Source organism: Ptiloglossa arizonensis, chromosome 5 (genome assembly GCF_051014685.1).
Source record: "Ptiloglossa arizonensis isolate GNS036 chromosome 5, iyPtiAriz1_principal, whole genome shotgun sequence".
In the NCBI taxonomy this organism is placed as follows: Eukaryota; Metazoa; Arthropoda; class Insecta; order Hymenoptera; family Colletidae; genus Ptiloglossa; species Ptiloglossa arizonensis.
This window is the reverse complement of record NC_135052.1, coordinates 9856984-9881683: the sequence shown is the minus strand read 5'-3', so window position 1 is coordinate 9881683 and position 24700 is coordinate 9856984. Positions and strand designations below refer to the sequence as shown.

Sequence of the window (24700 nt, the reverse complement as noted above, 5' to 3'; positions counted from 1 at the left end):
GATCAATTATCCCTTCGATATCGCGATAATGTTAGAGAGTTTAACCTGGAACAACAGTCAATCACAGCGCGGCGAACGAACGGGGCATAAAAAGTTATGTCATCAACGAAACGTGGAATTTCTAAGGCGGACATTTTCATTAATATTTCACGAGCGGAACGTTTACTGAATACGCAATCACCCGATCGTTGATTAATTTCTCGCGAATGAGTTATTGTATTTGAGCACGTGGATGTTTAAATCGGATCGGTGCGACAATGGGGTTACTTCCGCGATAAGCGGCTTAATATCGCGCCTGGTCGAGAAGTTTGCCAAGTCCGCAATTTTTTGCACCCTTTATCTGTTCTTCCCGTTACCTTTTCCACGAATCGAAATGGGTTAACTCTCCTCGGTTTGGACGCGGCGAGTAAGTCAGCAGCTATTTCAACCAATTGCGCCGAATCTTTACTGACAAATCTTCGCGAGACTTTGTATAAATCTGAATTACTTATCCGAATTGCCGGGTTTCCGCAGTGTTCTCGCGATATCTGAAATTATAATATTTCGACGACAAATAATGTTCCCGATTCTCCGAATATCTCGAGTTTACGGGGACACGTTTATCGATCGCGAGTTCGACGGTGTTCCTCCGAGACAAAAAATAGTTTTATTAAAATATAACTCCTGACATTTCTGTATTGAACCGGGATCGACGTTATCGTTCGACGTATATTAAAGCCGAATTCATATTTCTGGAGTTATAAGCGACACAGCGAAATCGCAAAACGAGCTATTTTATTTTGGATATTTAGCATCGCTAATTTCCAAGACCAGGCGATTGGTAATGTTCCGCTTCATTCGCGAAAGTATGCATCGGAAATATGTCATACGTGTTTGTCGAGACATACCGTGCAAACGCGAATTTCACACGGACTGTCACAGCCATTCTGTTCGTTTATTTCCTCCTTGACTGAATTTATTTATTCGTTTATTCGTTCTGAAACGTTTCGTTTACTTACCTACCAACGACGAACCGAAACTTTGCAACACTCGTCGAATTGAGAAGTTGGTAACGAGTTTTGACCAGTGTTCCGCGTTAATACGCATCAATCGCTACTAACACGCTTTGACATCGGACGATGAACCTTCCAGAAAAGTATAAACTTCATCGGAAGCAATACTGTATCGAATCGAAGATGGCTTCGTCCCGAGAAAAAAGAAAAGGAAAGTGAAATTATATTTCACGCGTTGAGAAATTTTACGTATTTAAAAGTTACAAACCGGACCATTGTTCAACGCAAAACCGCGGCCCTGTATGGTAAGACAAATCTCGTTATTGAAATTTGAACGTTGAAAGTAATCGAATGTTTGCGCACTTCTTTCGAAGTTGCTCGTTAGAAAAATTGTGGCCCCATTAAAAATACACGGATGAGTAATTTGAAAACTCTTCGTTCTCAAACTTACAGGAAACTACTCAATGAACCGGTGATGTACCGGTGAAAGGGCATAAAATCTTCGGAGATTGAACGAAATTTTTGGCGCGAAGAAAATGTGAGGAAAACAACGATGAAACATTTGCGCGTATGATATTTATTTAAGAAGATTTCTCGCTAAATAAACACCGTTGGTGCGAGGGGGGGGAAAAAAAAAAGAGAAGTAATCTAAACACGCGACATGTTTAATCTCACCGTGGGATTAAAACGAACGAAATAGTTTGCGCGCATTTGTCGAGTGTTTTCGAGTTTCCGTGTGCGTTGAAAATCAAAACCGTCCTTTCGAGGGTAGTAAATGATACTGTACCAATTAAAATATTTGAAGGGTCGCGAGAACCTGTCATTAGTCTCGCGAAATGCATCAAATTACGAAGTTCCATTAAGCCGAACGACGAGAAAATTGCAGAAGTTTCACTTCCATTGAAATTGTCAACTAAGTTATTTTCATTATTTAATTAGCTTAGTCCCGGGGAAAGTTAATTAGCCACAGACGAGAAGGAGATAGGACGTATTCAAATTTCCCTTGCAACTTGATAATATAATATCACGCGGAACCGCGGTAATACAAATCCGAGAGGTCATCAAAATGTATCTCGGCATTTTAACACTTTCAGCTTACGCCGTAAGTCGTCGCTACTTTTCCTGCATTACCCGAGGGCTTAATTCATAACCTGCGCATTCGTTGTGCAAACTGCACCATCGAGATTCGCAAGCGTCTAGTTTTCTTATGTAAATTGCGTTTTCGCGCCTTTGCAATCTCGAATAACCGACAGCCGATATATCGAAACACGAATTTATTCGATAACAATCTAATCGGCGATACACAACTTTGCGAGAAACCTCTACGGGGAACGTGTCTCGTGTCTTTCTTCGCCCCCTGACTGTACACGTTCGAAAAATATTTATACTTTTTCGTAAAGCGCGTATTTTCAATGAAATTATTATTACTTTAATCAGAACGGTAACTGGAACTAGATCGAACAGCTTTCGATTCGATTAAAGGGGGCTTTGACTCGAAATGGATTCAACATCGGTCTTCGAGTTCGATACTAAGTATAATAGGAGTAAATTCACGTTAATTTTTATAGCCGAATTTTCGTCGAATCATTCGTATGAGATTTTTAACAACGATTTCATTTCCTCGAGTCGATTTGCACGCAGTAACGTTTTTACTTCAATCGTCGATTTCGTGTGCTCTTTTTACTTTATTTTTTAATCAAAGCGGAGACTTCGCAGTTCGATCGAGCAACACGTTTCGGAACGTTATTTCTTCCAATTCCTAGGTCGATGTCCTTTTTTTTCGGGAATAGATGATCGAATAAAGTAATTAAAGAGTATAGATTGTATGGTTATACTTTCCAATTTAACCGCTCGCGGTAATACAGTAGTCTCTGCAAGCTGATCGTAAATCGGGTTTTCTCCTGATCAGTTATTCGGGAAAGGTACCGTTTTCTTTCCAGGAATCGATCGTTTTTATCTCGAATTGAGGTCGAGCCACACACCGCACGACGAAGAGAATGTGATGAACCTTGGGTGACATCCTGTAACCGAGGTAGAGATGGTCCCCGTTCGGTTATCCGAAGTAAAATTCATTTTGTTATCCGAAGATCGCTGTGTCGTCGCAAAGCGAAACTACACCAATTCCTATATCAACACCGAGAGAAATTACAAAAAAAACTACGTAATCAACGAGAACCGTGGAACTCAAGTTACCGATCAAGGATTAATTTTTTCCTTTCGTTTCTCCAACGATAATCTCGAATAATCTCGCACGATCGCGGTAAAAGTAGTAAATCGTAAAAGGTAATATTCATGACGATAAATGCTAGAGGGACTCGTTGTTACGGGAAACGCAATATTATAATATTCCCGTATAAATGTTGCAAATTCGTTAATATTACCGGGCTGAAAAATGTTAAAATTGTTCGAGGAGTCTGCGCGTGCCGGTAGGTGAAAATTTTTATTTCGTGTGCCATTGAAATTTCGCGGAACTACAAATCGGCTAACGTTCAACGTTTATTACATTTATTTCAGAAATTTTTTGCGTACCTTTAACATAACTCTATGCATCTGCATACTTCTCTCATCGCGAGCCGATATTAACGGAAAAATAGAACGTGGCCGATGAATTCGGTGTACGTACGAAAGATACGAAGGATATAATTCGATGACGCTGTACACGCGATGAGAATATCTTTCGAGCGGCAACGTTAATCATTTTCCAACGGCCACGCGAATTAAATCTTTATTGCGAAACGCGATCGTTCTAGGTTGAGAACGTAAATGCGCGTTTCATTTTTGCGCAATTTTTGAAATTACGGGACAATTTTCCGAATACTCCCGGTATTCGCTAGTCCGGCGATTAATGAGATTGCTGGTGAATTGTTTTTCCAAAATATCGAAGTTCCCTCGACGCAGACGCGGTTGTAAAGGCAATGAAATTTATCGTCACGAGCGTAATTGCCAGAACAACGAAACCCACTCGGGGTGATCGTAGTTAGAAAACTAACAAATTTCGTTAATACGAACGATTTTCATTGCGAGGTCGTTTCAATTTTTACCGTCCCGTTTATCGGGTTAAACAAAATTCAGGTGACTCGCAATCTTGTTCCGCGGCTGCTTGCACCGTAAAATAATCGCAACCCCGTAAATCGTCGCGTTTAGATAATCGATAATCGACGAAAAAAAAGAAAAAACGAAATGTAATTTCGTCTTGGTCCGATTTTTCAAATCTCGAGGCTTTCGCGTCAAGGATACCGTTCTTTTATCGCGTCGATTGAATGAACAAAAATCCACAAATATTGAAGGTAACTTTATCACAGTAACGTAAACTATTTGCGTAGAATTGTCCTTCCGGTACGAAAGCATCCCGTACGTTCGAAGCTTGTAGCCTGTGCGTCAAATTGTAAATTTTTTATAAACACGTCAATCCGTCCGCCGTGTAACGCAAATAGATCCAAGGATTCGCGGCAGTTTGTTTTCGAATGTCAATTAATTTTCCATTCCCTGACGATTTACGTTCCGTAGCCGGTATTTGTTTAATTATCGCGCGTAACGCGCTTGTCCCGTCGCCAAGAATAATTACACTCTCGCGTTAAATTCCCATTAAATTACGTGGGAGGTCTTCGAAAGAAAAAAAAAAGAAAAGAAAATCCAGAAGCTATCTTCTTGTTCGCGTACGGAGCGTATCTTGCTCGATATTACAGTCTTAATTACGTTACGTCGATTTAATATTTCAAATTAAAAATGAATAGATTTTTGGTGGGTGAACATTCAAATTGAAATATCTCGTCGACGAATAATTGTTTCGACGCAGATAATTTAATACTTTCTCGCAGAGAATAAGAAGCTTCGACGATCGGTGCATTCGAAATCAAAAAAAGAAGAAAAACTCGTTCTTCGCCGATCCTTTACCCCTCCTACTAATACGAGCTGATAAACTCGAAGTATACCTCTCGAAACCAGTCAACTTTCGCGGGAAATACTTTTCACCGCGCATAATAACAGCGACGTAACTCGATACGGTAATATCGGACGTGACGCCATATACGTACGTATACGTATTATGTTCAAAAGTAAAGTACACGCAACTAAAGCCCTACTTCCAACTCTGTAAATAATACGTACCGGGCTGTTGGATCCACTCCCCCGTCCCCGTTCCGCGACTTTGCAATCTATCGCACCGCACTGTTCAAAGTACGTACACGTATACGGGTGAACGAAAGCGTACGCTCGTGCAGCGCATCTTCTCGCGCCCAAAAGTCCTCGAGTGCGTTGTACGAGTTCATTCTCGGGTACGATTCCCTCGCAATCGATACTCCGACATCGAACATCCACCGAATTCTCGCGTTCAACGAGCTCCGCAACGCCGGTTGCTCGTTCATTTACTGTTCGTCGCTCGGCCCTCGCTACTCGTTGTTCGCTCGTTCGTTGCTCGTTGCACTCTCCTCGCTGCTTGTTCGCTGATTTGTTGCACGTTTTTCTCTCTTCGTTGTTTGTTCGCTCGGTTATCGCTCGTTGTTCTTTCCGCGCTGTTCACTAATTGCTTACTTGTTCGCTTCTAGTTACACATTGCTTACTCGTTCGCTTCTAGTTACACATTGCTTACTCGTTCGCTTCTCGCTGTTCCTTGTTCACATGTTCGCTCCTCGCTGCTCGTTGCTCGTTCACTCGTTGCTTACTCGCTCGCTTCTCGCTGCTCCTTGTTTACATGTTCGTTTCTCGCTGCTCCTTGTTTACACGTTCGTTTCTAGTTACTGGTTGCTCCCCCCACGCTGCTCGTTCACTCGTTGCTCCCTCCACGTTGCTCGTTCACTCGTTGCTCCCTCCACGTTGCTCGTTCACTCGTTGCTTACTCGCTCGCTTCTCGCTGCTCCTTGTTCACATGTCCGCTCCTCGCTGCTCGTTGCTTACTCGCTCGCTTCTCGCTGCTCCTTGTTTACACGTTCGTTTCTAGTTACTCGTTACTCCCTCCGCGCTGCTCGTTCGCTCGTTGCTTACTCGCTCGCTTCTCAATGCTCCTTGTTTACACGTTCGTTTCTAGTTACCGGTTGCTCCCTCCGCGCTGCTCGTTCGCTTCTCGCTGTTGGTTCGCTCGTTGCTTACTTGTTCGCTCCTCGTTCGCTCGCGACGCCAGCTTCTAAGTATTCCAGGCCCGATCCACCGACCGGGTATACGTTCCATGGATCTCGCGTTCCCGTAAAATTCTCAAACGACATTCGACTCTTCCACGGTGGACGTTATCGACCCGAAAACCCCGGCAAGGAGGTCGTGATCGGTCCCGTGCACCGGCGTCTGCCGTTAACAGCCGGCGTCACAGAGGAAGCCGCGCAATCCGCGTCCAATTTGAAGCCACGATCGGGAGAGTTTTCGTCGTGTGGAATTCGGACAATTCGTCGAATCCGTCGGGTCCCGTGCCAAAAGCGAGTTCCGTAGCGACGGAAAAATATCCACCCCTCCCATCACCGTCTACCCGTGTTGCCCTACCCCCACGGTCCACGGTCGTTGTCCCATCCTGAACGTGACTCCAAGGACTCTCACGCGAATGAGATACGCGGCGAGTATCCCGCGCGTTTCGTGCCAGCCGATGGTCCTCCACGATGTATTAAATTTCTTCCGCAGATCGGTCGCGCATATGATGCGTGAAACCGTAACGGTGCTCGTGGTGCGCACGGTTTCGCGGCGTCTCGGACGCACGACGACGACAACGACGACGACGACGACGACGACGACGATACAGGAAGACCATGCTCGTTTTTCCGTGGGAACGAACCTGTTCAACGGCCGACCGCCGAATGCCATTCGCCCCGAGAAATATATCGCTTTATTTCGAAGCGGAGCCAACGGATATTGCGGATCGTTTACCGGCCGACAAGCCGCCGTTAACCTTTATCTTATTGGCCGACGAAAAAAAAAAAAAAAGAAAGAAGGAAAGGAAAGAAAGAAAAGAAACAAAAAAAAAAGGAACTCGAGGAAACGAGGACTCGAATACCCCACCCGGGATAGAGGGTGGGTGAAATATTCTTCGACATTAACCCGTCAGTTGCTGGGGAAAGGTATTAGACCCTTTCCGTTTGCTGTTTCTCCCCCTCCTTTTCGTAATAGAACGCTCGATGTTGGGTAAAGTGATTAAGAGGGTTTCCCCGCGTCTCTGGACGAAACAAAGAACGATTTCCCTTTTGTTTCGCGCGTTCGGAAAATTTAGGGACGAGGGAGCACGTTTTTCAAATCGCGTTCGAAAAATTGTCGAATCGAAAAGATTCAAGATCCAGCGTTCTGCGTAAAGTTCGCGATAACGCGAATCGTACCGGTTCAGGAGTTTCTACGAAACGAAAATACCAAGTGGCAGTGACCAAATTAAGGATAGTACGCACCAGGCTAACGCTAAGTGTTCTCTTATCGCTAAATCCAACGATCCGCGACGTATCTAACGAATCTCTATTGAACGTATCCCAGATCAGTATCCCAAGTATGACGCGAAAAGAACACAACGTAAGAGGATTAAATTTCTCGGGAAATATTGAACTTTATCGTCGAGTGTAAAGCCCACGTGTGCGAGCCACTGCTCTAAACACACCGAGATCTCTAATAATCTAAGAAGTTTGCTTCGGTTCAAGAATCTCTGCTGATACGAATCCTCTTGAAAAATGTGTCCACACTCGGGCCAACGGGACAAACAGTTGAAGAAAAAGAAACATTCCTGTAGAATTCCAATAATAGAAGAAGGCAGTCTGTGAGTTCGGTGTTATCTTGTCCGTGCGTCGATCACGTGCATTTTTTTACAATTTACCGACTCCTCTCGTATAGACTCGTTAATGCGTTACCTGTACAAAAAAGGTTTAATAGGAAAATTTGAAACACGAGTTTCTACGTCGAAATTCTAGTAGTAAAAGAGACTACAACGAAACTCTTCTATATATTATTGATAAATCGTTTGTTACCGGAATCAATTAACGAAAGAAATTTCGTGCAACGTTGTTGCGAGTTTGGTAATCGGCGCGAAATGTTTCAATTCGGTACGTCGGTTTCTATCTCGAAAATCTCAAATATTGGCCATTCTTCGAGCCGAGACACAGGGAAACCCTTTTAAGCCGCAATGGCTTCGTTTGGAACAAGAGGGAAGCAAAGGATTGTTCAGTCGGATGGCTTGATAAAACCAGGAAGCCCGGACACTGGTCAAAACAATGAGAGGTGGATCGCTTACCCGAATGAGATCAGTAACGTTCTGAAAGCTACTTATGTTGCACAAAGTAAACATTTGCTAGACACGCCACGTTGCAAAGGGCAGACCGATTTAACCCGTTTGCATCAAGAAACAGAACGGGCCGCGCTACCCATATCACCGAATACGGGATAATCCGCAAACGGTGATCCCTTTGGAAACTCGTTTGTATCAGTCATCCGAGTATGCCACGGGCTACCTACGGCATCGACACTCGGTTGACAATCAGCCGTAAAACCGAGAATATCGCTTTCTCCGGATCGTTGCATTGTTTGCGGATTGTCTCGCGATCGGTGTCGCACAGCTAATTAAATGCTTGCGAATTATTCCTGTTTGCCGATACAGACCGAACGTATTTCGATGTAAACGGGTACTAAGAAAAAGTCCGAGAAAACAGTGGTTTACAAATTTTGTGAAGGACATCGTTCAAAAGGAAAAAGAATTTCGCCCCCCAAAATGAACGATCGAATTCTTTGCCGATTAAATGTAAAAAATTATTTACAGAAAGGTTCAAATAACCCTCTTCGGGTGTGCTGGCACGAATGCATGTAAATACACGCGTGTTCGATTTGTAAATTATTTTAAATACTTCGATACGGAGGTAATCCTTACCATTGTCGTTAGATATTCATAATCGGACGAAAGTGTCGAGATAAATGTTAATCTTCGTGACCAAAACACGCGACACGATCGGTTTCCAACCGCTACCAGCGAATGTATGCGTCCGTACACGGTGGAAGAAATATAGCGAGGTCATAAAAACAGTGGGAGGTGAAGACTGTAGCGTACTTGAATGTCTGGAGTCAAGACCCCGGGAACGAATTCTGGATTCTTTTTGGCACTGATACATGAACAAACTGTGCTCACCAAGAGGGTGTGGCCTTGTAATGAGTGGCGAAGAACACATTTGGCGGTTTTTCACCCCCAAGGGTATCGTTTTACATACCACTTAAGTGTGTCTCGAGTACCTCGCTATCAAGTATACTATACTTGGAATAAAATCAACTCAAGGCCACTTATGAGTTATCCCCAGTTATACGGTTTGTCTACACCGTCCTTCTATCTTTTATATTTCCCCATAGACCTTTGCCCTTTGTGTCCCGGAACCAAAGGAGCAAACTAGCTTCTCGCAGCTACAGGAGTTGTACCTATGTAGAGCGTTTCGCAGTCGAGGAAGGGTCCTTGGACGCCCGGTTAATCGTATCGCGATAGACAAGGATGTAATAAATTACCGAACGTTCGTTCGATTAATAACGAGAGTTATGACGTTAGATGATACGATAATTCCTACTTGACCCGAGCAATATACATACGGGGATTTGGCATCGATGATCGATAAATTGACACAGATTCGTACCGAACTAAGATGGAACTACAATATCGCATTTGGGTTCGAGGCTTTTGGACAATGAACGCGAGCACCGAACGATACAGAGATCAAACGATGGGAATGTTTCGATCGAGTGGAAATATTTGCTCGAACGATTAATATTTAATTAAAGAAGCGGTCGAGTTGATATTCTTTAATTTCAAAATTTCCGAATTCAAACAGTACCTTTAACGCAAACTTTGTACTTGAACAGCGGCGTTCGCGTTCCGTTGAATATTTAATTCCACGTACACCGTGGGAACGAAAATTTACAAAGAGACGATATTGAATTCGATATTGCGAAACGACGATATATTTAGAGCTCTTCGAAAGAATTAATTCTTATATCGGGGAAAGTAAATGAAAAAAACACCTAGAACTTATCGACACTGAATACTGATATATCGCTGCAATGTAATCAATAGCGCCGAAACCAATACATTCGAAACTAAAATAATATTTGTCGTACGGTCCGAACGACGAAAGCTCCGGTAAATATTCATGAACGCTTATTTTACTTCCAAACTCATTTTCCACATATTGCTTTAACTGTTAAAAAAAATCAATGAATATTGCGTAATATGTGTATTCTGAACGAAACCGTGAAAAATGCGTTCGGCAACGATTAAAAGTTACGAACGATACAACTTCGACGGAAACACGAATAAAATAAAATGATAAATTTATTAGATGCATCATTCGGTTTAGTATGTCCATTGATATCCACGGCTGCGAAATTATCAAATTTATAGCGATGTCTTCTTTTATTTCTTCTTTTTTACCCAAAGAATATTTCAAATTTTCTAACCATCAATGACACCTAAAAATTCGCGTGAATTTTTTTAAACGCGAAAAATTCCAGGGAATTTAGAGCGTCCAGCGAAGAATACTAAACGAATAATACAGACAGGGGATGTATTTAATGTCCGTTTAGATCATCCGGCGAACGAATAATAAATAATGGCCACGTACGCATAAAATGTCGCGCAAAAAATTACAGGACGATGGCGCGTAAATTTGAACACGTCTGGGAGGGAAAAGCGTAGATAAAAATGATAGATGCATACGTGGAGCGTGTAATAAAAACGAAAATTGTAGGTTGCGTGAGCGAAGCGCCAACGTGGAAACGAATGTTCGAGCATCGTTCCTCTCGTTTTAATACGTTCGCGATATTAATTACCAAGCAACTGTAGAAATAACACGTGTTGCTTGCTCGCTGGTAATACCTCGAAGCCCTCCATCTCTGGATTATCCCTCAGCCCTTTTGAAACTTGTTAAATTAATCTAAATATTTACCTATAGTAACCTCTGTTGTCCTTGGTAATCTCGAAAAGCCCCTTTCTTTCGGATTGGCTGCAAAGCAAAGAAGAAGCGCAATTAATATTCAATGCGGGTGACGCGAATCTTTTAATTTTTATCTAGTTCGCCAAATGCTGGATTACGGTGAGGTAGATTCGACCACGAGCTGTCTTTCCGTAAAATATTGTGCGGGCGGATAAAAATTTGCTTTGGTATTTTTAGGATTACCGTACGTAAAAGCTTTTGTAACAAATGGCGTACTTCTACTTGACTTAAAGCAGTGCCCAAAGCTACTTTTATTGCAGTTAGTAATCGCCAATAAAATAGGAGAAAATGTTATTTTCAAACGCGACGTATAGAAGTATTCTTGGGAACCCATCCAATAAATATTTCTTGTGTTATTGACCCTGCGAAAGCGTGCGAAAAAATCGTATGCAAAATGGTAAGTATTTTAACGAGAAATGTTTTCAAAGAGAATTCAAAATTCGAAGATACTTCATCGTTTGATTAATCGATTATTATGTTACACTTTATGCTTGTACTTACGTATTTCGAGCGAAGAGAAAGCAAAATAGTCCATATTCGTTGGTGCCTGAACTACTGCTATAAGTTTACCATTAACGTGTAACTAATTTACGATAAACTACGCACGTAGCATTGATGGTTGAATTTATCTTAAAAAGGTAAGAATCGTATATAAGAAAAGCTAATGGCACAGTTTAAAAAAGTATATCGATACTTTGATTATTTAAAAACAAAAATGACTCCTTTGAAATAAATATTTTCGCGCTTCGCGTATTTACGAAATTTTGTTCTACCTTTAACACGGGCAGAAATAACGAAGTGCTCCAACGATGCTGTGTTACAAGAGGAGATTATACATAGTTAATGAACAAAACTCATTTCCGAGTAAAAGATTCTGCGAAAGAACGCGATAAAAAAACTATCCGATACACCGTACCCAAAAGTATCGGATATCGATCCACCGCAAGCAATGAACGAGTAGCGACGAGACGAGTTGTTTCCCGATTGAAGGATCTAATAAAAAAGAATATTCTCTCCAGCTCGGACGTATAAATCGTGTCCCAATGACTGGATCGAGTCTTTTTAACAGTATCGATACTTTCGTGTTCGAAATTGGTGCTTGGTATCGATCCGTTTCAAGGCATGTTCGCGAAGTACGTATCCGGTACTTATTAATACATGCCATCTTTACCCAATACGTATCGAGAATTTCGAAACGAAGGTACTTCGTTCGATACTTGTTTCATCGGGATATAAACGTGGTAATTACCATCGATAAATCACCTCATTTAAGAGAGCGGAACTGGAAGGAACTCCTCTGAAAGATACAATTTATTACTACCTCTGGTCGAGCTTCTTTCGTTCGAGTGTTGTTTTCATTTGCACGCGATGTTTCGATTAAAACGTCGACGATGCCACCCTCTGCAAGGGAAATTTCACCGACCACGTGAATTTAAGAGTTTATTAAATTATACGGAGGAGTCAAACCCAACGAGACGAATAGGTATGTGCGAGTACCCGAAATATCGAATCGGGAACGCGATATATTTTCAGGGTCGGACGGGTAACCGAACATTTCTCGAATTTATTGGGATTCTCGAAGAAATCGTGATTCTCGAAAGACTACCGATTTCTCGAAGATACTGCTCGATAGCGTACACGATGTTCAAGTACTGTACAATGCGTAGTTTCTGTACATCGGGTCGCACGATTCTTAGAATCCGTGTTTCCAATAACTTCGCGAAAATTGGCAGTAGAAATTAAAAGACTATCGTCCATCGCGAATTCCTTTCGAGAGTGTCGTATAAACAACGTATACGCGCGCGACTGTGTATTTATACATTTTATAGGCTGCCATGGAACCCTGCAGAGTAGTTCGAGAAACGGTAGCCGGCCTCTCGAGATTTTCGGGAATCTCGATTTTTTCGAGAAATACGATTCCTTGGGGAATCTCGAAATTTTCGGGAACCCGACCCGACTCGACCTCTTCTAGATTCGTCCCGACTATCGAGTTCCCGATATTTTCGTGTTCTCGCACACCTTTAGGGACAAATCGATGATACAACGTACTTAACACTCGGTGCAACGAAACAACAAGACAAAATTCTTCCAAGGATCATCGAGCGCGACTGCAAGTGGTCGATGATTAACACTGCGAAATTGAAGATCGAATTGTCTCGTACACGAGCTTCGATAGCGATGATTACTCCGTTCGTTGACTTTTCCCACGGTCCATCAATTTTTCGTGTTCCCTGGGACATCGAGTGTATATTTACGAGACTTCAATTTTCTCCCGATTGTGTGCGATGGCCTATGATAGAGCTGGGTGATCGACTCGAGTGATCTTCGATAGGAACGTCACGCACCTGAGCCCAGAATCGTAAGTAACATCGAGTGGAAGTAATATTATTCCACGAAGCGTTCACCGTTTCTTAAATGCGAGCAAGAGTCTGATCGATTCGTCCCCTCGCAAACTCCGGCTTGATAGGACGCTTTAACTTCGATCCACGGACTCAACTTAACACGTCGATCTCCCCGTGGAATTTTCTAAGTCCTCTGACGCCACGCTATTATTTTCCGGCCGAAACTTTTGTTAAATAAGTTCTGAAACGTCGAATGCTTTTTTCTATTTGATAAAAATCTTTGAACGAGTTACCAGACCGCTCGAGAGTTTGGAACACAAAGCGTAGACAAGCTACGTAACGTAGAGCAGCGGTTTCGATTCGTACACGAATATGACGACGGTGTACGAGAATCGCGTATGTATCCGTACCGATATTCTCGGCGGTTCGAGTCCACGTGTAGGTGCGTATCCAATTCGATACACACGGCGGTCAACGTGTTAAAACTCCGCGTAGTCGGATAGAGCTCTAAGCTCGCCATGGGAGTAACGGATTATCGTTAAACCGGTAGCAAAGTTTGCCATACCCGAACTAGAGAACAGATAGCGTCGAACTCGTTGTGTAAGCTACTGGATATAACCAAAAAGGTTGAGATGCCAGTGAGACCCATATGTGTCCGAGTAACAATACGGTTACGTAGAAGGGGACCAATTTCGAAACATTCCGGAGGGTAGGGTCTTCGCGTACCCGAGGCGATAGTTGGTAAAGCATCGACAACTGCCTTTGGCGACACGTAGGTCTCACCGTGACTATTTCTCAGTCTCTATCGAGCCTCAGGGTGTGACAGCGTGCTTAGTCCCCAATCGCCCGTGGCGACCTACAAGGATGGCATATGGTACGGTGACTATGGCGGTGGGATCCATGTCGTAGGATAGAGCTACGATTTGCCGTGTGAATTGCGGCTAATCAACTCGTGCACATGGGGCATGCAACCCGGTATCGTACTGGTTCCTATTCTGAGCGGATGCGCTGATTGGATGTATCCCTATACCGACACCCAAGAGGGTAGTACACGCTGATATAGGCAACGAACCTGGTACGGCAAGAGCGACTATACAGCTCAATCAAAACTCAATGATTTCGTACTTCTACCTTCTTTTTGTCAGGGTAGCGTACGGTGTCAGATGTCGACCGATAGGACGACCAGCATTTTTGGTAACCATTGAATTTTAAAGAGCGATATCTTTGCGCATCCGATACGTTCGTGCTGAGAATCGAAATATAGCTCGACTACAAATGTTGATAGCATTACCTAGATCTGAGACTTGGAGGAAACGTAAAACGAATTTTCAGAATGTATGTCGTTCGATACGGACCATTTTGCGTGCAATCGAACAATTTGAAAATCTTGCTTCGACGAAAATCCTATTTCTCTTTCAATACTCGAGAATGCGAGAATGTTGAATCATTGAGATAGAAATTGAAGAATCGTTCGCTTTTAAAAACGAAAAGGATGCTCCGAATTGTTAAACAGAGAACGTGAATATATACACGTATGTATTATATGTGAAGAGGAACGAACGAACGAGAGCTATCTTGAGCGATTGTTACAAAATTAGATTACAACTTCTACCGTTTTTATCTCGGTAATGTCACGATGATAAACGCGATTCGTATTTTACCGATAGCGTGACAAGTGTCGAGAAATTTGTTTCATCGAACCGACATCTTACATTTATGTTTTCTCGATATCGCGGGATACCCGCGAATTAACACGATTGAGATCGGTTCCGTCAATATTTTCGATATTCACACCCTCCGGTTTCCCGTAGAGACGTCGTCTGTCTCGTTTATTTCTTCCACAAATTTGTTCTGCACTTCTGTACACATCGCAGCAGATTGTAAATTTCATCTGCACGATGGGACAGTCGCAGTAGCGATATTCATTTTGCCTCGGTGACATTGTAAATGTTCCGAGCGCATGGAACGTCAACGCAATTATGCGTATGGATTTCGCAACCACAGTAACATCAGTAAACCAAGTCACGCCGACGAGGGAAACAATCACGTTAAAACCTGACACCCCATGCCGACACGTTACCTTGATTCGTGTCAATTTGATGAAAAATGGTTTCCGCGGATGTGTCTGTCAATACCGGCTGCTTTAACGCCTGGCTCGAAAATCGACCCTTACGGTCGCGTAATAGACAAACCGTAATGAATTGACGGTAATAATTAATTTATCAAGTAAGCGACGACGGATACACTCAGCGACAAAATTTAACGGGGCATTTTAAATCGCCTCGTGAATAACGAATAGCTAAGTTTCATAATTTAGCGAAATTTTCTTGACGTCGTTGCCCGGCTATTACTCCGAAAATTAGGACACTTCGTAACTCGCTATTTGCCGGAAGATTTAAAACCCCACCTTTAATTTAACCATCGATTATCATTTTTTCCCGATTGACGGAGAAGTGTCCGTGGTCAATGATACCACAGAACAATATCCTCCGAGTTTACAACCGATTGATTCGTTCGTTTCTCTATTTTTCGAAACGCAAACTTGCCTGCTCCGTGCTAATTCGTTATTGACGTAAATCGATCAAACTTCGATTTTACTTAATTGGAATATATTTTCCTGTGGTTTCCTCGCATGGAAATTATCGACGTAAATTATCGGCTAAACTTAATTCTATATAGTTCAATACGTAGAACTTTCATCGGTTTGATCGCATTCTTTTATAAATATATATAATACTATTCACGCGTATTTTATGTATCGATTTAAGTCCGTGTATTATGAAAATAGTTTGCACATTTCAGACACAGTATCAACGAAACTGACATTTATAATTAAGAAGCGAGAGAGAAAGACGTATAAACAATTTGAAGTGGACGTAAGTCGGAGTGACCGATTCTTTGTTGTCAATGTTTTGTTGTTTAGGTATCTCGTGTGGTTTTTGGTTAAAAGTGTACTGTACATTTGTCAATAGGTTTGGAATACATTTGTCAAAATAAGGATACAAATTTTTGCGCGAAAAGATTTTGTAATTTACTTTCCAGAACTCTACGAAACGCAATTCAGCTTAATTTGCATTACACGGTATATGAAAAACGGTAATTATTATTTACAAACTGTTTCGAGCACAGTTACATATAAATTGCTAGAAAGTCAAACGCTTTCTTTTCCGCAACCGGAAATTAAAGTGGATGAATTATAAAATTTCTAAAAAACGAAGAACACGTAAAATGAAATTTTGTTCATTACATTAAGAAGAAAATTGTCGTGAAATTCGTTTCGTTATTTTACGCACCGTAGAACCGGTAAACTTAAACTTCTCGGATATTAAATAGAGAAGGGCAAAAGTTGCTCGCGTTATTTACATTCCGTGTCTAGTATTTCCTTCTTTACATTTACATATTTTTAATTCATAAAATTTCATACGAACGCAAATATAGTCCTCCGTTTTATCACATTCGCGACTCTCAAAACCGGGAAAATAAAAATACATTTGTGCAATTTAGGAAAGTAATTTACTCGAGTCTGCCCTCCGTTTTAATAACAAAAACAACGAATAATACCCACGAGCGAAGTAATTTGTTGACTCCGAGGTTTCGTGAAATATTGTCAAATACTTCGGGAAATTTAATTAGATTTCGACCATCGTCGTAAAATTACGTCCACGTGGAGGAAATCTGATAAGATTAGCGGCCTTGGTACGTTTGTGTGTCAATATTTTTCACGAGACACGTTCTTTCATCGATCGTTTCTCGAACAATGTATTGCACGATACCGGTTCGTATTGAGTCTAACAATGGTCCTTTATCGGGGCTGCTGCTTTCTCTGAGTAGACTTATTCACTTGAACCGACCTAAGAAGTTTTCCACCAAGACGACGTAAATATTTCATATCCGCTCGGTGAAGTGGAGACTTTTTAGATTTCTGGCAAGAACGTTTTTAGCTTTCTATAGCCCGAATACTTCGCTCCTTCCCAAAAATCGTGACAACCGGTGAAACGGTTTCAAAGTGAGCGAGGGGCTAGAAAACAGACGCAAATGAAAAGACTCGTTCTACCGTAAACTTTTCTTACATTAAAACCCGTTAAATATTAATAAGTGATACTTGTACCTCAAAGGGGGGTATTTCGTTCATATTTTATCGGTGTATGGACCAAGGAAGACGGGCACAAGGATAACAGCGAGATTCGAACTCGAGCGAAGGCACACCGATAATGCTCTACCTTGAATATGTTAGATTAATCTGTTTGTCGTCTCAAATATACCAAGCCACTGGAGAAGATATAATATCAGTGTTCGGCATACATTGCATACAAATCGAGAAATCTAATGTCTATTTGTACATAATTACCAACGGTGATACGCGGAAATATACAATGTGTAGGTGGTATTATCATCGCGCGTGTTTCACGTTAAGCGTCGTTTCCTTTAATTGTATCTTTCGAAGAAAATGGAATTCTTTATCACGTGCACCGCTATGGGTTTTACGCTTAATTACGGTTATTAAAAAAATAATTTTCTCCCTACCGAGCCGTTTTATTGCTGTAAATGACACGATAGAGTCGGAAACACGAGCATATGGAAATTACGAATAAATCATGCTCTGCGTGATTTAAATGACGCGCTGTAAATTTGCCAATTTATCTATCGCGGCATTTTTGCCTGACGTGCACGCATTCGTTATACGAAAGCGTTGGTTAACTCAGCTCTGCGTGACTTTTAACTTTAGTCACTTTTACCCTTTTTTTTCCCCCTTTCTGTTTAGCACACGAAGGACGGAAAGAAAATATGCATTTCGAACGAACAGGGGCCGAGCAGCGAATTGTCTTTAATTCCTTTTAAAAATAGACGCGCGAAATAATTTCGGTTAATAATGTCTTTTCCATTCCGCACACGAAGAACGGAAAGAAGATATGCATTTCGAACGAACAGAGGCCAAGGAGCGAATCGTCTTTAATTCTTTTAAAAATAGGCGCACGAACTAATTTCGGCTAAGTTTTTTTTTTTTTTTTTTTTTTTTTTTTTCGTTTCAATGCAGCGAAAATAATTCTAGCTTTGAAAATCGTTCCGGTAATCGCTTCGCTTACCGAACAATAGGGAGAGAGAAGAATCGATAATATCGGAACGGAGTTTCATAGCCGACACATTCAGAAGAATATGACACAGAATTAAATGCTATTGAGGTAGAACAATTTTAACTCTTTTCAAGTCTCGTTGACCGAAGATACGAAAGTCTTTATTAGTTCCTCGTTACGAATAATAGTTCTAATTTGTTCGTAACTTTGATTAAAGTCGGTCGGGGAAACGATTGAAAATTAAATAAATACACGCTTCAAATATTGCTCTTGCTAAAGTCATTTTCCGCCGGCAAGTACACTAAAGAACCTTCGAGATTAACGGCCAAAACCATATTGGAATTAAACAATTTAAATAAAATCCTTCTTTATCTTCTCTGAGGGTAGATTTACTTCTATCGAAACAAATAAACTTCAAAGTGACATTGATCCGTGACGCAGACCACGCGACGACGTTAATAACGTTGTACGTATTATTGGAATATTTAATTACGAATATTTACTTGCAATTATAGTATTTCACCTTTACGTTATCGTACTTGAAATAACTTACCAAACGTAAATCGGTAGACATCTTTAAAGCTTAACTATCACTTCGTTTCTATTATTTACACCTATTGTACTGTATTTAAAAATATTCGATCGTAGAATTTTTTATTTACCTTTGTACCTCGACTCGATTGTACCGGCCGTTTCGAAACATCTTGCACGATTATTCAAAATTTTCCGGCAAGTTTCAAGATCCTCGTCAAGCGCATCCATGGCCAGGAATTAATTATTAAATTCTGCCCGGTCGACGAAATTTATGGGTGTTACGGTAACTTCGATATTTATAAATCCAAAAACAACACATTGCACGGAAATTCGTTGGAATTGCAGTCGCGTTCGATTATTTCCGAAACAACGTGTAAATTATTCGTCTGGTGGAAAATGATTTCAAAGCAAAGGGATTACCGGCACGAAGGATTCGTTTCGTTTCACGAATATCTCGCTTGATTTTCCAAATTCAAACGGCCCTTGGTACAGAGAAACCGGGCTAGCGTTTCACGACGATAAATAACGAAGTTAAAAGGGTTTTTGGCAAATCTGCGACTCCCTGGATCCTTGGTGGTTTCCAGCGAGAAACCAATGTTGAAAACGGGCCCGAATGTTTGTGGCATATTGTTCTCCGTTCCGGTTGCTGGACGACCGTGGATTAGTGCATCATTAAAGGATCCGAAAACGAACAGAATAACGAGATCCTTCTCGCACCGCTCGCTGAAAGAACGACAAAGGAAGGCACGGTCCTTTTGCGTTTCGTATGCAACTCGTTTCCGAGCCATTGTAAGTCGTTCTTATTCGAGTTACAAGCCAGCTACTCCGTTAGTTCTTTTATTTGCAACTCGGTGGAAGAGAACTCTTTATTCGAGTGACTGTATTGCCCATCAAAAGGTTAAATTAACGCAAAGGTAATCGAGGCTGTGCACCGTTTATTACAAAACGCGTTGTTTACATCGACGTTCGATGTTCTTCCTCGTTCCGTGACAACGTCTGGTAAATCGTCGCACGAAACTCGATTCGAGCGAAATAATTTTCCAACGAATCAATGCGTACGTTCGATCGGTAATCGAACGTTTGTTGAAAAATTCTATCGTACTTCGATAAACGTTTACAATTTCCGTGACCGATACGATAAACGTGACGTACGAGCGGAGAATCGATTATACGGAAAATAGAATTCGCGAACGGTCAAACATTCCGTTTTTATATTCGTTTATAAATTCCGTTGGAAAGTTTCGCGTACGTTTTATTTCTTTCGAAAGCAAATACTTGTTTCACTTTGTAATCGGATTTGGAAACAATGCGTAACGCGAAACGTAAACACTCGACGAGATCTCTTCCTCTCTGTAAGACGAGAACTGTTATCTGCTTCGAATACACGAGGAAGCGGACAACGCTGTAAACGAACGTTATCAAAATTCGCTCCACGTTCTTTAATTGCCGTGAGAAATGTTTTACGGTGCGGATTCAATTAGCTTCTGCATTCCATAAAAATAAACGCGTCCGTGTAAGAAATTAAACGAAGCCAGTTCCCGTTGCGCGTAATGTTTACGATTCGCTCGAAGAGGTATATAGACGGAAAGAGGGTGTGGGGAGGGGAATTGGGCGCGAGGAGGACGGCCGAGACGGAGCAACTATGTTCTAATTAAAACGTACAAAATTGCGTTGTGTACTATCTCGTCGCTACCGTTGGATGGTTCGGCAGCTGACTTTAAAAGTTCCGATAACTTTCGTTGTGCCCCACAATTCCATTTCAACTCCGTAATTGAAATGGCAAGTTGGTTCGATCTCGAAACAACCGTCTTGTATTTTCGTAACGAGGAAGTTCGCTCCGCTATTAGATGACGCCCTAATGATCCCCCCGACGATGCCGGTTGAATTTTTGCCACGAAGGAATCCTCCGCAAACACTTTCCAACTTCACCGTTGCAAAGTGCAAATTGAGCGACTGAACTTGCGGCTGTTTCATTCGTTGCAATTAAACGGAGCAACACGCGCACGACACATTAAAAATACGGCAGCCTCCCGGTGGCTGAAGACGGTCCATTTTAATTAGAACCGGGCTACGCATCTGATTCATAAACTCCTTTGTGAGTATAATCTTCTCTGGATGAGAAATTAAATATAACCCGCAATTAAGTACACAGAAGGATGCGAAACTTCGTGGACGGTTCCATTTTTAACTCCGCTCTCTCGGGAAAAAGCTGAGACGAACTTTGGACGATACACCGTGACTATAATCTTTAACGAAGTCGTGTATTTGCAACGGATTATCCATTGTTACGGATAAAACGATCGGTTGGGATCGATGGACGTTTCACTTTTTCTACGGAAGATTTTAAACGGAGAACAATTTCCTCGTACGATGGAAAGTTGATGTTTGAAGATCTCGTTCTTTCGTACGTAAGATTTTAAACGGAGAACAATTGTTCTGTACGAAAGAAAGTTGCTGTGTTTGAACGTCTCGTGAAATAATAACGAACGGATTAACGTCAACCGTGCAACGAGTAACACGGTTCACGAATGATACTTTGGATATTTTTCGTAGAGAGTAAAAAGTTAATTAGAGTTAAATATACCGTTAACAAGATGCATTTTTCACGGGTAAGAGTCAGCGAGACTGCAACGGTGCCTTGTTAAATTTAAAATACAACAAATAGAATAACGGTTGTTCAAAATTTATATCCCGTAACGAAATACACTTTGATGATTTTTGCATTTTTTGTTACAGAGAAATTGGAATCTCGAAAAATGCTCATAATGAATAAAATCCAATTAGCCCGGCGAGATGCTAATTCCAGTTAATATTAATAACGATGTAATAAATATAGAAATACTCGTAACGAGAAATCGCGGTTAAATTGGACAAACATTTGCACGAACTTGTTTTCATTGTTTTCGCGCGTCGACTCTCCTCCGAAGCTACGCCCATATTTTGATTATACCCTGTGTATATTTAACGCGAGCAAATTATTTTTAGCACGGTAAACGAACGCGGAACACGATAAAATACGAAGAAGAAAATTGATCAAAATTCGTATTCTCATTGCGCTAACAGCGATACGTGTAAATACTGTTGGAGAAGTTTCGTGTTCCAGGGACAAATGTTTGTAGTCACGTACCAACAGTGGTCGGATAGTATCGGGAAACAAACTACTTTAAACCCAACTATAAAGGTGTGCGTTCTACGTACCTGTGTTGTAAAATGAACATTATTGTATGTGTATATTGTTATGCGGAATGTTAGCCAACTTCTTCCGTAATAAAACGAAACAGATGGTATCGAAGTGTTCGTAAAAATCCTTAACTTTTAACTCAAAGCGCCTCTGAAGCTATATTTTCATTTCTCTCTTCCTATTTTATGGTATCCATAACATCTACCAGATATCTGTCTCTTCGACTTACTAATTTAAAATACGTAATAACAAAGGTGAGTCAGATTTATGGGATTCAAGGAAACATACACAACGATACCGCTCTTTGTGTACGGTACGGTAGAATTATTATTACTTACCTCAAAATCTTACTGCACTTCGCATTGTGAAATTCTGAATTTCCATAAGAATCTTTATCTTTCATCCGATAGATTCGAGAAGCAAAATAAGAAAAGAAAAGGCGGTACGATATCCCAAATGAATTTTCAAAAACATAAACTTCGACCTTTAAAGACGACTTCGATTCTTTTCAAGAGGGAATTATTGTTTCTTTATACTGCACGAAATCAGCTACAGAGGACATTGTCGTCCGATACAATAATATGTGACAAGCCGAATGGTACGTTTTCTAAGAAAAGGGAAGATTTCGAACGTTTCTTTGGAAGTATCGTTCAGAGACTATTGGAAATCCTGAATTCGATATAAGAGATTTCGTCGGAAATACTTTCTAAATTGAACCGGATCGATTTCGAACGAACAATATTTAAGATAAAAACCAACGAAATTGCGCGTAAAAGGTACGAATATATAGTATCGAAGTTTGTTTCGTTTTCTGAGCGGTTTGTATTTCGTTCGTGTTCTCCTTTTAAAAAAGAAACACAATCAATAGGAAACACGGGCTACGTAAGTTACAGCCGGGCCGTCCGTGTTTCGAAAAAATAATGATGCCATACGCGATTGCAGCGACGTCGGAACAACACCCCGTATCTCCTCTTAGCTTTTAATAAAACGAAACAGCCGCGCCGGAAATACTCGTAAAGCCTTGTAAAGGGTTCCTTTTTACACGCACGGTGGGTAGCGACCGGTTGTGTAATCTGGCGACAGTTTGATCGGAAAGCTGCGATGATCGCGTGTTGGTTATAGATTGATAACGGCCCGAAACGAAATTATTGCAATCCTCGATCGTTTGGCCGCGATTAATATCCGATTCATAACGAACGCGGGAGAACCACGCTCGTGGATTGCGGATTGCTGAAATCGTATCGCCGAGAATGGTTGAGAATTCAACGCTATTGCATTTTACGAGCCTCCGAACCGATTGCAGTCGGTTTTCATTCGGCTTGTTGCGCGATTGCTTTCTGATTTCGAGCTATCGAGATTCACGAATTTTTATGATAGAGGATTATCGCCGTGCCGTCCGGCGCACCACCGGAAACAAAGGACTTTAGGGATACGAATAAATTTCAAGCGTTTCCTGAACGTTGGCCCGACCGACGAAACTATTCGAGGCCGGTGGCTGGTACCGGCAAACATTGATCTGTCTCGTGCGAGCACGTGCCCGTGAAAGAGAACCGCGTCGAAATATTTTAATTACTCGAAACTAATTGGGCGCAGTTCGGAACGAGACCGGCGTTAAGTTCGCTCGATTCTTTCGAATGTGACGGTGACTGTGCAACGCGTTGTTTCAAAGTCAATAATTTCGCGGTAAATAATGTACTCGCGCTCGTGTGCTCCACGCACACGCGTACCTTTCACGGAATAACCGTCTTTCTCGATATATCTCGCAACATGCCGCGCGCATCGCCCGAATTCCGCCCGTACTGCGCAAAAATCACAATTCCAGCAAATACCGCTACACCCGGGGAGCGAGCTTCAAATTGATCCGATTAGAAATTAATTTTTCGTATTTTTCGTTACACGTTCGCGAGAGCGACACTAACGAGTCGGTGAAACCGTAGCAAGGAAAATGAATCCAAACACGACCCATTTCGGATCGAATTTAATTGTATCGTAATCGACGGTTGGGAAAAAAAAAAAATAATTCGAATAACCCACGAACCAAAAATAGTCGGAACAAGGTCGTGTTTGGACTCATTTAGATCGGGAGAACCTCGCCGATCGATCGACCGTACCCTCGCGAATGTTTTCAGTTTGACTTTAGCGAGGTGATTGGTCGCTAAAATTTCTCAAATAAATTCGTTTCGTTGATTCGAAGAATCGTGTACATTCCCTCGGTGAACGTCGAAAACGAGGGAAGAACAAATTGAAGCGCGGGCTTGGTGAATAGCTGTCAGAGTTCTCGGCTTGAAAAGCCCTACAGGTACACTGACCGATCCATTCAACAATCCGGGTATTACAATTCAACTCGCGCGCTCGTCCCGCGAGCATCTAATTTAGACACGCATTGTGGAGCCGATAGAACGCGATTCACGTATTACGGCTTGAATTAAACGCGCAGAACGACCCTTACGGCGAAATCAAGGCGGCCAGCGTACGGTAAAATTAACCGCAACCCATTACAGGGGTATAGGGTACGGTGGAAGGGCGTCGAACGAGGGCGGACCGATAGGAGAGAACCGTAGAAGAAATCGAATTCCTGTCGTCGGTGTTCGGCGTTACGTCATTTCATTTGGAAATTAGGTAAATGCCGTGTGCTCAGCGGCGGCCAGAAGCCTCGAATATGCAG

The 24700-nt window shown here is 41.8% G+C and overlaps 1 protein-coding gene across 11 annotated transcripts in view; it reads right to left on the bottom strand.

Moving 5' to 3' along the window:
• Positions 1–24700, bottom strand: part of LOC143146703 (hemicentin-1-like) — a 382634-nt gene that overhangs the window by 231815 nt on the left and 126119 nt on the right. For 10 of the 11 annotated variants that reach the window (XR_012992051.1, XR_012992055.1, XR_012992053.1 and 7 more), the window contains exon 2: positions 10859–10915. The exons of the other annotated variant lie outside the window; for it this stretch is intronic. Coding sequence is in view for 6 of the 10 variants with exons in the window: in XM_076311234.1 (XP_076167349.1) it covers positions 10859–10915 (57 nt within the window). In the remaining 4 variants the exon portion in view is untranslated. The remainder of the gene's footprint in view (positions 1–10858; positions 10916–24700) is intronic. 11 annotated transcript variants of the gene reach the window in all.